The 14,925-nt window shown below is 39.2% G+C and overlaps 1 protein-coding gene across 1 annotated transcript; it reads right to left on the reverse strand.

Annotated features, from left to right (window-relative positions):
• Positions 1 to 5,910: 5,910 nt before the first annotated feature.
• YOD1 (YOD1 deubiquitinase) lies at positions 5,911 to 13,598 on the reverse strand. The gene is made up of 2 exons (XM_001083461.5): positions 12,652 to 13,598; positions 5,911 to 11,681 (listed from the first exon to the last, which is right to left on the reverse strand). Exons 1-2 carry the CDS (start codon positions 12,992 to 12,994, stop codon positions 10,978 to 10,980), a joined length of 1,047 nt encoding a protein of 348 aa, XP_001083461.1. The 5' UTR covers positions 12,995 to 13,598; the 3' UTR covers positions 5,911 to 10,977.
• Positions 13,599 to 14,925: the final 1,327 nt, after the last annotated feature.

Below are 14,925 nucleotides of genomic sequence, written 5' to 3' on the forward strand. Positions count from 1 at the left end.
GCTTTTGATTTGGTGTTACTGGATTCCTTGGAGTCACTAACATCTTTATGTTGATCACATAACAGGCAGATTGGTACCGCTATAAATTCATGAGTAACAACCTCAAATGGGTACTCTATACTGCAGGCAATTACTACTTTTCTCTAGGAAGCTGCATTTCCCATTTTCTGAGACCACTCTTTTTCTCTCTCCATAACTGTCCACATCTCTTTCGCTCCAGTTTGATATAACAACTTTGTCATCAATTTTGAAAGCTTCAGTAAGACAACAGTAGTCAAGAGGCAGGAATGCCACATTCGCATCCCCAAATTTACAAACCTACCTTCCTTTGCACCATTTTCTTCTTTTTCTCTGTTGGTCCAACAACAGCAAAACGTTTTTCCTATAAAACCCCGTCATCCACGTGTGTTCTGAATCTCATCTCACCAGCTCTATCCCTGCAACCTTCTCTCCTGCATCGTCATTTTGACCTTTCTCCTAAAATAATTCCCACATGTGTGGGAGTCATCACATCCCACACATAAGTGCAAAACCCCCATCATCACACTTATGAACTACAAAAGGATCTTTTTTTTTTTTTTTTTGAGGATGGAGTCTCGCTCTGTTGCCCAGGCTGGAGTGCAGTGGCTGGATCTCAGCTCACTGCAAGCTCCGCCTCCTGGGTTCACGCCATTCTCCTGCCTCAGCCTCCCTAGTAGCTGGGACTATAGGCGCCCGCCACCTTGCCCGGCTAATTTTTTGTATCTTTTAGTAGAGATGGGGTTTCACCGTGTTAGCCAGCATGGTCTTGATCTCCTGACCTCGAGATCCACCCGTCTCGGCCTCCCAAAGTGCTGGGATTACAGGCTTGAGCCACCGCTCCCGGCCAAAAGGATCTTATGGGACTTGCATTTTTATTTCTTTGTAGTGTTGTTTTTTTTTCGCCTCCAAATTATACCCACCACCTAGAGAAGTTCCTGGCATGACATTAGCATTCAAAAATGTTTATTCAATGAATTAATATTATCTCAATCTTGAGGTATTTGACACCATATTTTGCAATAAGTAAAAGCTCAATAAGGATTTGTTAAACCATTTAACACTTTTCAGAGATAAATTATTACCTTAGCTTTTCCTAGCCAAATTCAAGATCATTTTCTTGGTCTTCGTTGTAAGAGTAAGAAAAATAAGGCTAGATCTTTGGATGTTAAAGGATGAACCTAATGAGAGGGTGACTTTGGCAGTATGTCAACATAATGCAAAATCTGCTCCTTAGTTTTGTAGGTTTAAAAACTCAAATTGATCAATTTACTCCATAATATTAATGCTCTGGGAGAAGTAACTCAATCCAATAAAATTCGTTAGAGAAAGAGTTATCAACCCCAATACAAAACAGTTAAGTCATAGTGGAAGAAAGTTTGGAATTCCAGCAACTGTAAAATTTTGTCCATAATTAGTAAGAGTAATTTTATGAAATGTCCTACATAATAGACGCTAAAAATAGATTATTATTCCATAAAAAGGACATTTCTATTTAATTCAATATAAATATCCAACAGAATGGAAATGAACTGTGTTAGAAAAATATTCACGGTTACTTGATAAAGTGCCTTTTCCTATTGGACAGTTCTAAATAAACCCTGACAAATTCTTACTAAACCCTTCTTTCCTCCATTGTTGACAGAAAAATTATCACCTCATTTGTTTCATACCTGATATTTCCAAGATTACATCTTTTTAAAAAAAAAAAACCCCACAATTTTATGGTAGTTGTTTATTGATTATCATAGGAAAGGTGCTGCTGATGACTTCGACTTCCAGGAATGCTGGACTGGGTAATTCACACAAACTCTCCTGCCGTTTGCAGTGGAGAGCCAAAAAGATAGTGAAGAATTTGGCCAGCACTAAGGACACAGGCCTGGATCAAGGTGAGGACAGAGATCTGGTGTGTTGTGTCCAACATTTGAGGCCAGCCACTTTTCCTCTGGAGACATTTGTCTATTCCAAAATGAGTGGCTGAGATGCTGAGAGGCTGAGTGGTACTTCTGACAGCTTAAGACAACAAGGAGAACAGGCATTTGGAGTTCAGGGTCCACCAATGAATGTGCTCTAGTGAGCCACGCTCACTGCAGGTTGGGACCTCAGAGAGTTGCACCACAGGAGTGAGAATGAACTCTTCCAACACTGGCGTGGGGACTAGCTGTGCTGGACTTACGTAAGTTATGGTGATGTCTATGCACTCTGTGAGATAGGTAAGGGTTATTGAGAATAATTTTGTCTACATTTTGTACTTAACTTCGGTATTGATTTCAAACCTGACTCCTGAGTCAGCAACAACTGCAAACAACTCCAGATTAATAGCTTTTTGGCTTAATGTATGATTTAACAGGGCCATCTTTAGGGTTTTAGAACATGGCCAAGTCATTATGACATCTACTCCAATACCTCAGGATTCACTAATGAAGTCCTCCAATTGAACACAGAGAAATGCCATAGGAATAAGATGAGAAAACTTCACTTCGTGTAAGGAAGGAATTCTAGGAGGTCAGAAGGGCAGAGAAGTTAAAAGAGTGGCAGCTGCTAAAGCAAAGAGAGAGAAGGCTATTCATTCTCTGAGAGCTATTAATAGTTTCTTAGGAATTCTTGAATTCATTTTATGAGGAAATCATAAAAGTTTCAGTGAGCTTAGGGGAATATGTTTGTGCCTTGTTTTCATCTGGTAAACATCCTCAAAATTTATAAACAAAATAGAGACAAAGATAATCCAAGTCAAAACAAAATAGAAAATATATTTGAAATGCCTGCTTTTCTGTTCTTGAATGTCTCATTCAGGCTTAGAGATGTAAGATAAGCATAGATACTTACCCATCCAGTAATTATACACTTTGCCAAATACGTAAGTCCTGCTTTGTAGCCTTCGCCACATAACTAAGAGCACAAGTCACTCTTTTTCTAAGCTCTAATGGAATGGTAAAGAGGACAGAAAAAAAGTTTTTCTTTTTGTAGTTATAACTAGCATTTAAAACGCTTTTTTTTTTTTTCTGAGATGGAATCTCGCTCTGTTGCCCAGGCTGGAGTGCAGTGGGGCGATCTCGGCTCATTGCAAGCTCCGCCTCCTGGGTGCACGCCATTCTCCTGCCTCAGTCTCCCGAGTAGCTGGGACTACAGGCACCCGCCACCACACCCGGCTAATTTTTTGTATTTTTAGTAGAGATGGGGTTTCACCGTATTAGCCAGGATGGTCTCGATCTCCTGACCTTGTGATCCACCTGCCTTGGCCTCCCAAAGAGCTGGGATTACAGGCGTGAGACACTGCACCTGGCCAGATATATATTTTTTTAAATTATACTTTAAGTTCTGGGATACATATGCAGAATGTGCAATTTTGTTACATAGGTATACATGTGCCATGGTGGTTTGCTGCACCTATCAACCCGTCATCTACATTAGTTATTTCTCCTAATGCTATCCCTCCCCTTACACCCCACCCCCTGACAGGCCCTGGTGTGTGATGTTCCCCTTCCTGTGCCCATATGTTCTCATTGTTCAACTCCCAATTATGAGTGAGAACACATGGTGTTTGGTTTTCTGTTCTTGTGTTAGTTTGCTGAGAATGATGGTTTCCAGCTTCATCCATGTCCCTGCAAAGGACATGAACTCATTCTTTTTTATGGCTGCATAGTATTCCATGGTATACATGTGCCACATTTCTTTATCCAATCTATCATTGATGGGCATTTGGGTTGGTTCCAAGTCTTTGCTATTGTGAATAGTGCTGCAATAAACATGTGTGCATGTGTCTTTATAGTAGAATGATTTAAATCCTTTTGGTATATACCCAGTAATGGGATTGTTGGTCAAATGGCATTTCTAGTTCTAGATCCTTGAAGAATCGCCACACTGTATTCCACAATCGTTGAACTAGTTTACACTCCCACCAACAGTGTAAAACATCCCTATTTCCCCACATTCTCCCCAACATCTGTAAAACAGATTTTTTTTTTTTAAGATGATAGGGACCTAATGACTTCTAGCACTATTTCTCATTATGCAAAAGACTACCTCCATTACTATTTTTTTAATATTATAGCTTCCCTTTTCATTCTTGTTAGGTTTTCAATGTAAGTTTATTTTGCAACAATATCCATCCTTTTTTAGTCTGAATTCTTTCCTCTAGGACCTCAGAGAATAAATCTAATTCATCTTTTATACATTTCCCAAAATTTGAAGTTAGCTATCATGTCAATCTCTTTTTCTTCCCCCCTCATTTCGTCAGCCTCCACGATGGCCATCAAACCTGTTTTTCACCACATTTTACAGGTAAAACCCACATCCAAACCTCCAATGCAACATGACCAACATTAAGACTATTGCGGTTGGGCACGGTGGCTCACACCTGTAATTCCAGCACTTTGGGAGGCCGAGGCGGGTGGTTCACGAGGTCAGGAGATCAAGACCATCCTGGCTAACATGGTGAAACCCCGTCTCTACTAAAAATACAAAAAATTAGCTGGGTGTGGTGGCGGGCGCCTGTAGTCCCAGCGACTTGGGAGGCTGAGGCTGGAAAATGGTGTGAACCCAGGAGGTGGAGCTTGCAGTGAGCCGAGATTGCCCCACAGCACTCCAGTCTGGGCGACACAGCAACACTCTGTCTCAAAAAAAAAAAAAAAAAAAAAGACTATTGCTTCCTTTTCCTGCTCTTTCAAGTACTAAGATGTAGCTATTTTTGCAACCTAAGCCATAGCACTCTATTGGGATCAGAATTAGAATTAAGTACCATTGCTACATCTTTTGTCAAAACAACTATAAAGCCAGGTTTTCCCTCATGCTGAATTCACATAATGGATTGTTTAGAACTCAAGGGCAGGACTTCACATTTAGGAATATTCAATGTTAGGCGTTTTTGGCTTGTTGAGATTTTTGAATTGTCATTCATTGTTCTATAAGTCTTCTCTGGCTTTACATTATCTGTAAATTTAATGACTATAAGTGGTTAGTGAAAATGAATTGCATGAGGCTAAGGACATAAAACTGGTATAAGCCATAAGAGATCTCTTGCAAGTTGATTAAAGGTTCATTTAAACAACCATAGTGATAGGCACGATTCCAAAACTTTTTTTTTTTTTTTAAATCATGCATTAGTATCGCCTGGGGGCTTATTAAAATTGATGGTTGGGTCTCACCAATTTCTGATTTCCTTCTGAGCATTTGCATTTCTAACAAGTTCCCAGGTAATGTGATGACCAACTTTGAGAACTATTGCTTTATGGGCACAATTAACTATTCAATAAGCTTCCATCACACAACCCAAGCAATTCTTTATGAACCTTGTAATGTGAGGTTTGGCTTGACTTATTCTTATGTTGGATGTATGCTGACCCCCAGAGATATATTTTATGCTGCTGTACAATTTGATTAGATATTATTAGTTCCACTTCCTTAATTTTTAAGCTTTCAATGTGAAAGAATGGGTAAGTAGTTTCGTTTAGGTAGGGAACCTGAACTCTGGCCAATTCTAATAGCCACAGTGTTGCTTCAAATACATGTTTAAATGTTGACACTACCAAAGATGAAATAAACCCTACCATAGTGATGTTGCTATTTTCAAACAGATTAAGTTCACAAAGATTGCAGTCTATTATAAAAGAAATATTAAGCCTTTCCACATTGACAATTTGTCAGCAACAAATATTGAATTACAACTTGCAGGATTTGATTTAGAAAAAAATTTAGTCAATGAATGGGAATTTCAAATGCCTTTCGGCGTTAAGGAGAAATACCTTAGTTTCTCCTATCCCATTCACTGAGTCCGCCTAAATGGTGATATTAGGCAGATTTTGGTAAAGATGCAGTAAGCTTTTGATAACATGTATATTGAGTAAAATAGCTGTTCACTGGCCCTCTGCCCTGATCCCAAAATAAACTCAAAACAACGTTTTCACTTCATTTATTCCTTTGAAACAAGTCACTTAATACAGCATTTAGATATTCAAAGTCATACACCTCATAAATAAAATCAATGCATCTTAATGACAATGGCAAAATCACGTAAGAGTTGTAGAAAATGAAGTTAGACATCTTCCAGGTAGCAGCAGTGCATTACTTCAAAAAATGCTGGCAAATAGGCAAAACATTTTTAAAACAAGAAAACACTGTCCATCTTAAGAAAAAATATTTTCTTATGCTGTTTTGCCCATCCCTATTTTTTCAAGTCATATTCTAAAGCTCTAATTTGACAGTCTTGTGGTTTTATTTTTGCATCAGGAACCTGTCTCTACTGAATTAATACAGAAATTATAGGAATATTGTTGTTCTCTAACCCTTTTCACAAGCTATTCATATTCATTCTGTAATTAGGCTGAATTTAAATTTTTTTCAAGGAAAAATACTACTCTGCTAAGTACATATTTCCTGTAAACAGCTGGAGTCCTGAATGGCACCAATGTGACTGGAAAACTGATAAAAATTAGGTCCCCTGGTCCTTTAGGTAACTTACGGGCTAATTACATAGCCTATACCAGTTTATAAAGTAGAGTCGTAATCACAGTAGAAATTCTGAGCCTAAGATTATCCTTTCTGTTTACCTACAACTTAATCAAATTATATCTTCACTATTCCTAAACTCCTGTATGTTGGTTAGTACTTTTAAAAACATAAGTATAAAAGGGCATCATGGCAAAATGCTTATAATTCATGGTTTCATACTTTAATGACAAGCTTTTTCACCTATGGCCATGCTATATTCTATGATAAGAAATGGGGAAGAAGGGTTGAGTTGACACAAAGGCATTGCTTTAAAAATGTTTGGAAAAGCATAATTCATGACTAGGAATGCATCTATTTGACAATCTCTTCTTTTTCAGTGGTACTTTGTCCTCTTGGCCCTTTTCTCCCTTCACTCTACCATGAGGGGGTTACCAACCTCCTTTAAATGTATGTGAATCAAGACCTAAATCAGCACCCTACAATTCAACATCAATAATAATTTTAAGTCAAATATTCAAAGCACTGTAAGCAAAATGCTAGCTAATTTTGAGAAAAATAAACACTCTCCCACACCAGGGACATTTAATATTCTTTTTATGTTGAATGACATGTGCTGAAATACTGTAACACTTCATAACAAAACAGCTTTAGTTAATAAACTAGCTTATTCAAATCGAGTGTTTCACTTTGGACTTAAAATGATGTCACTTGTATATGACACTTTTAAGGCTTCTGACTCAAAAATCAGTTTCCTTAAAATAAGTCTGCTTGGAAACAAACAAGTTTTAAGGATCAAATCTTTTAGAAATTATCAGTCATCTTTGCACTACAAGGACAATTTTGAATACTGCATTGTACAATGAATACAAGATATTCACATTATAATAACATTTTTAATGCTAGAGCACAGACCATGCTCCTAATAGTTACTGAAATTGAGTTCTACTGTTATCAAAACACCAGAATGCTGTGCCATTAGATACACTCTATACTGATGGCAATCTTTGATTAAGAAGAGCTGATGGATAGCAGCTCAAGAATTGTACTTTAATGTCCTTAATTAGATCCCTAGAGGGCCAACATGTAAACTTTTATTCCATATTTTTGTTAAAGTGCTGCAAACAAATTAAATGTGTCTTAACACATGAAAGAACGTAATTCTTAGTATGTTTAGGAAGGTCACCTGATTCGTCAAAAAAAAAAAAAAAAAAAAAATCGCTGTTGCTTAATCTTGCATACTTCCCATTCCCTTTTTTTTCAAAAAGATGTAAGAAAACTATGTTTAGCTTAGGGCAACTTGCAACACCCACGTTTTAATCCCTACACAGAAGGAATAAACTGGAGAAGCAAGTTAGGCATGGGCATTTGGGGCCACAGACAAATTAGATAGATAATATAATGTTAGTTAATTCCTGATTATTATTTTGCTGGGACTTCATGGAATAATCAAGTGGCATGACTACATTAGTTGTTAAAAACAGGGTCAAACTGACCAGCAGTCAAGCTTCAAGGGTACTACCTGACTATGCTAATTTCATGGGAAACAATGAAGAAATCAACCACAAACCATTAGCAAAAGATGTAACACACTAATATCTTCGCTTGGCTAACACATCACAAAATTTCCAGGTATATTCAATTTTCACTTCTGAAATCACTTTACTCAGGAGTGAATCTTCATAGCACTACACCTGACCTTTAATCCAAAGAAGAGTAAAAGAAAGGAAGAAGGGTGGGGTGGGAAAGTGAGGTCTTTATTCACTTTGCCACTGATATAAACTGTCCTCATTTTAATTTACAAAAAAAAAAAAACCTCCCCTATGGCAGGCAAAAATTGAATGAATAGGAAGAAGGATTTCACTCTGCTCTAGTACAAAACTTAAAGACATTTAATCCTCCTGAAAGTTGTAAGTCCACAGATTTTCAAAATTCCCAAGATGAGAATTTACTCCCTTTAATAACTAATTTCAAGAGTTTAATAAGCACAGTAAAAAATGAAAAAACAAACAACAACAACAACAACAAAAAACCCCTGTAAATTCTGTGAGGCTTTAAAGCTTGAGTTTAGAATGAGGAAAGGTTTAGGTTTTTAATGCTTAATAACTAAATCAGATGGTCCGCAAATAAAGCTTCATCTTGAATTTTCCATGATCAGAACACTAAAGTACTAGTGCTAAATTTCAGCAGATTAAAGTCATTTTTGAAAGGAATTTGACAGAGTATCTGTGTCCAACTGGTAAATGGACAACCTACATGACAGATAAAATAGAATGAAATAAGATCCCCTGAATAAATACTTGACACTTAATATGTAAACAAAGCACTTACAATGAAGGGGTTTAATTTTCCTTTCCATTGTTAAATTTACCCACTGTAGAAAATATATACTGAATTTTAAAGTGACAGAAACTTATGTTGGAACATATCAAAACATACAACAGAAACATATCAAAACATGCCTGGCACAGTATAAATTACTCAATAAATATTTGTTGCATGAATAAACTTCTACATCTAAAGCTGCAGTAAGCAAATGTCAACTTTGTCTCCTGAAGTAGCAAAGAAAGGAAGGTAAGCATTCTGACTAACGATGCATAAAGCTCAATTTGATAATTGTTATCTAGTGGTATATTCTTAATTTACAGTTTTAAATTTAATATTTTCTGGGAGAAATAAAAAAGATACAAAACCAAAACCATCTAGACCAGATGAGAGTCAGGTGTGGAGAGATTTTCAATCCTATTAATTTGAACATATTATGATTGCCAAACATTAAGTATCATAAGTTTATCAGTGCTATTTTTAAGGCTCAGTAAAATAGAAAACTAAACACTTTTAAGTTATACTGATCATAACAGCTTATATTGTCTAAAATAACTATGCACACAAAAGGTACTCAAGAAATGTCATCTGACAATTTCAAACATACTTTGTGAATTGTCCCTTAAAAGTACTTTTCTCCTATATTGTTCAAATGTTCCTTAATTTTATATGGCCACCTTCACCAAGTGAAAGTGCTAAAAGTAAATGTTAATTTTAAAACATTTGCTAGGAAGATATGCTGAAAAAGATCCAAGTGCTTTAAAGTATACCACTGATTTTCTAAGTGAGATACTTAATAAAAAATGAGACCAAAATAACAAAACTTCACAACATTAAGCCTCTTCACATTATATGAGATAATACATAACAAATTATAATTTAGCATCCCTGATCAGAATAATTAAGAGGTAGAAAACTTTATCTGGAAGATCTTGCAGTGAAGCTAAGTTTTAGAGGGTGTGCCTTGCGGATTAGTCCACGAAGCAAATGGCTACACATCTAGTATTAGGAAGAAGCAGAATTCTGAGAAAGCTGCATAAGGCAAGGATTTACAATTTTTCCTATTTTGGAAGTGAAACAAATTCATTCAACAGTATTACTCCAATTACTTTAAAACTTCAAAAATCAAAGTAAAAGATTGCAGACAAGCAAAGTGCTAATTTGCAGAAATGTGAAATTATTTAAAATAACTTTAGTGGAGGGATAAGGCTAGCACAAAAGCAAACACTGTTTAGGTGTGCAAAAAATCTTACAAAAACCAACCCAAAGCAGAGCATTATTACTTGAAAAAAATTTTTTGGAGGAAGTGCTCTTAACAAAAAGCTGAGAAAATTAAATCCCCCCAGACAAAGCTTTATGCAAATGAAGAAAAAACTGAGGACTCAAATTTCAAGGAATTTCCAATTTAAAAAAATACCCTGCTTAACTTTAAAATGTTATCCAATGTGACAAAGAGCAGTACATGAATTGCATTAAAACACGAGGCCAACGGTCTTTTAAAGCTTCAGAAAGCTGCTCAGGCACCTTTTCCCTCATACATTCTACTTTTTATACACTAGAGATCTTAAACAGGGCACAATCAGTTCCTGTTTTGTGATAACATTCTCAAGGATGAGACTCATCCCTGTAAAAATTGCTTGTGATGTACTTATCAGTGGTTAAGCACACATTTATAAAGTGTACCAAATTGCAATATAAAATCAGTTTGGACAATTCTGAGTATCTTCATTTGATGAATCAATTCATAATTTAGAAACTTAACTGATTCAGAGTTTTTAAAAAGACTCGGTTACTGGAGACACTGTGGTAAATGTCCAGTGGACTCACAGGAGGCCTTCCACATTACCCAAAATGTGATGCTTTCTTCTACAAGTTAAAGCTGCTGGGTGCTAGTTTATAATACTCAATCTCAATCTTCAGGTCAGTGTCAGTAGGTGGCAAGGATCACCTATTCTGTCACTCCAGCAGAAAGAGGCATGTATGTACAGTTTACCACTGTAGACACACATCTGTAAACTTGCACACTAATTTTAATCTTAACAAGGAATTTCAGTGTCTTAGTGGTTTTAAGTCAAAAGGATGGTTCAAGCATTGTGTCCTTTGTTCTTTAGGGTTACGACAGCTTATTGGAAAACCCAGAGCCTTCTGGATCTGTGAGGTAGTAGACTTCAACCCTCATTCATGCATAGATCACACTTCTCCAAAGTTGGTATGGCCTGTCTCCTTGGCATGTTCCCTTGCTTCTGCTTGTCCAGTTAATCCTTTCTGACATACCATGCATCTCAGGGTGAAGCGGTTGACATCAGTAAACTGTCTCCTTCTTCTAGCTTCATCTGCTAATTCCAGTGCTTGTACAAGAACAATATCATCATTAGAGGAGAAAATGGTCAGAGGAGGTGTATCTGGATCAGGGAAGTTACGCTGAAGTGGATCATAGTGGATGCCATCATAAATAAGCAGAACCCTTTTAGTATATCCTGCATCTTCCCCAAAACGATCAATTCTTACTGTCTGTGTATCCACTACACATATTTCACATTGGTAAAACTTGGACAAAATCGATATCTCTATTGCTCCTCCCCAAGTGTCATCCCTTTTGATCCAGTCACAGTACTCTTGATTTGTTTTTCCCAGTATTGCCTCACTATAGAAGTCCGGATCGCTTGCTACAATTTGTGCTATGAGGCGTCTCATCTCAGGGGCACAAGCTGGATTCAAGACTCCTCCTTCGACGACATAGTACACACTGGTAAAGAGGCAAGAATTGTCTGCTGGGACCACGGTTCTGGTAAGCACAGGCAAAGTTTCCCTGACGTAACTAGAAGCACCACGTTTAGTAAATGCAGGTGAACTTTTGGGCCTGGTTTGGTCTTCTTCAACGATCAGCATGTCACCTGTTAAAAATAAAACAAATCCCGATCTGCAGAGAAATTATAGAAGAAACCGAGTGTTCACTAGCCAAGTCTGTAAATTACAAACTGAAGGAGTTAAAGCATAAACTGGGGTTATTAAAGAGAAGACAGCTTTGCAAATAAGTTACCAGTAACAATCTTTGTTCACTGAATTTTCATAAAGATGAAAAAAGAACAAAGAACAAAGACACTTCAGGTTGCATCCCAATTTAGTGAAGCGGTCTGGAGTAAACAACTTTAAGCTTACCTAAAAAGATACATTTCAAAAACAAAATTTCCTTTCCTTATACAGTATTTTACAGAAGGTGCTCACTACAGAGTAGGCCGCTAGGGGGGTCTCCTTCTCTGGGAACTTATCTACTCTGAGTGTTTACAGCGTCCTTGATACAGCAACTGAAAGCTTTTAATTATAAACACTGATGTTCAAGTTTTGATATGGCACAAAAATAACTGCTACTGGTTAGAAATTGAAAGGGCTTTCAGTGGGTGTTTAAAAGCTGACTCGAAAATGAGTATGCCTGTCAAACGAAGTATCTATGAAGGGGATTGCAAAAATGAACCAAGAAAAAAAAAATCCTGCATCCTTGAGATCTCATCGATGATACAGGGGAAAAGAGACATAAGGACAGAGAAAATAGGCCCTACTTCTTCATATTTTTGTGGACGCCGACGGAAAACAAAATGGGATAGTTTCAAAGCCGAGCAGAAAGCGGATTGGGGAAGGGGGACTTCAAGCCTTTGGGTTCCCTTTCAACCCTGTGTCAAGACAAGGAGTTGCTAGACACTTGCCCCGGCCCCCGTCAGAGTTCTCTGTTCTTTGATCTATCCTCGCCCCTGGCCTCAAAGTCCCCCGCCGACCCACAGCCACCTTGCCTTGACTAGTGTTCTGTTCTCTCTCACGCCCCTCTCCGTCCTCCCGGGACTTTCCCTGGCCCCTGCCCTGATTCCTTACCAGATTGGATGGGCAAGTCTTCCAGAATGGTATCCCCATTGCTGAGATCCAGGCACTCGGGAGGGTATCCGACGAGGATTCGCTGACCGCCGGGGGCGATCCCGGTGATGGCGGCAATTTGGCTCTGGAGTTCCCGCACCCGGGTCCGGCTGGACAGCCCCTGCAAAACATGGGTGCCGTCCTTGGCCTTGCAGCGGAGCCGCCACATCGTGTCGGTCCGGCTGCCCACAGGCCAGACACCCGCGGGACCAGCTTTGGTCCCGGCAGCCGGTTGAGCGATGCCGCCGGGGCAACCAGGCGCCGGGTGGACTCCAAAATGGCGACCTTTAGCGGGGCCAAACATCGCGAGAAGTTGCGGGTTGTTACAGTTCTCGCGACGCTTCGGCGCGGCTTCTGCCTTAAGCGCGAACTCTTTTAAAGTGGCAACTGATTTTTCCCCCACCCTCAGAACGAAGATGTAAACCTCCGTATTCCTAAAGGACAACGGGTCTTGCTACTTGTAGAGCGAGTGAGGTGCCCTCCGCGTCGGTAGCATATATGCTTAAGAAAAGAGGGCGGGGGAAGGAGTTCCTTAATGAAGCTCTGGAGCTTGGAATGTGACCTTGCACTTAGTGAGGTCGGAAATTATTAAATTGGGGCTTCCACGCTACACCCAGACTACATTAGGAGAAACAGAATCATAGTTCACAACGCAAACGAATGCCAGGAATGGTCACTGAGTCAAAGGACCAGTCAAAAACAATTATACTTGTGACTAGACTCGTGGCTGCATTAAACATTGACTCATTGAGGTTCCAGGGGCCAAAGGACTGGCCTTTCTGCCTCCCTGGGACTGCTTGAAAACGTCTATTTGCCACATCAGAAAGCACAGTATGAGGTCAGCATCTGGGCCCAGGGCAGCTGCCTCATTCAGGTGGTGGCAGTGTAAGGAGGAGTCATGTAGTGCGTGTCATCAGATTCCAGTTCAGTTCCTGGGCATGCAAATATGAAGACTTCATTCCTGCCTTCATTGTAACAAGTATTGATTGCAGTTGGGAGACAGGGTGGGGTGTGAGACACACAGCCACTGAATTTCAAAGCAACGTGATAATGCTAGATTATGTGTACCTTTTCAACCGTGTGTGCCTAGAACCCAGGACTGTGAATCGCAAATAAAAAATGTTCAACAAATACTTGCTGAAAGAATAAAGACAGAGTTGTATAGACATAGAGAGGGCAACTAGAGCACTCTGGGAGTTGTAAAAAGTCTCAAAGAGGAGATAACTGTTTGAACTTTTGGAAGAATGAGTTTAATTCCCAGGCGAAGGAGGAATAAAGACATCCCTGAATTTATATGTCTATTTTCCAAGAAATCTATACTCATTGTTCTTTATCCAGCCGGTATCCAGACAGCAAGTCCCACTTGTCTAGAGTGTGTTTATCAAGCATCAAACGGGCCCACTGGGGCAACTATGAAAAGTGTAGTTCACTTGGTCCAAACTCACCTCCACTGTAAAAGACTTTGCTTCTGAATAAATGATATGTAATGTTTCTATCTTTTCACATCTTTCATGACTCAATTTTTTTCTGCTGGTGCAATTTTCCTCCTTGGTTCTTCAAGACACTACAACAGATGATACAGCCTGAGTTGGGAGGTAGGTAGGAGGGAAGGTAGGAGCGGTTAGAAGTCCACTGGGGTGGCCGGGCGCGGTGGCTCACACCTGTAATCCCAGCACTTTGGGAGGCCGAGGCGGGTGAATCACCCGAGGTCAGAAGTTCGAGACCAGCCTCATCAATATGGAGAAATCCTGTCTCTACTAAAAATACAAAATAAGGGGGGCGTAGTGGCGCATGCCTGTAATCCTAGATACTCGGAGGCTGGAGAATCGCTTGAACCCGGGAGGCAAAGGTTGCGGTGAGCCAAGATCGTGCCATTTCTCTCCAGCCTGGGCAACAAGAGCAAAACTCCATCTCAAAAAAAGAAAAAAAAAATTCCACTGGGGTGTATGGGTGGGTCCAGGGAAGCTTCTGGTTCAACGATGAGAGTGGTTGAGTTTCTTAGGTTACAGCGTCTGACCTGTGGAACGGGGTATGTATACACCCTAAGGCATAATTAGCTCAAGTGTTGTGGTAGTTTATTCTAGCAAAAACATCTTTAAAGCTTACGTTCCCTTTTATGGATCTAATGAGGTTCTGTTGGGATTCAGTAATGAGAGCGTTAATCTTTGCAGCATTTTCTCATCACTCAAAGGGCACACCCCCTCTCAAGGCGCCTACTGAATAGTCCACTCTCGC

The sequence above is a fragment of the Macaca mulatta genome, chromosome 1, assembly GCF_049350105.2.
Source record: "Macaca mulatta isolate MMU2019108-1 chromosome 1, T2T-MMU8v2.0, whole genome shotgun sequence".
Lineage (NCBI taxonomy): Eukaryota > Metazoa > Chordata > Mammalia > Primates > Cercopithecidae > Macaca > Macaca mulatta.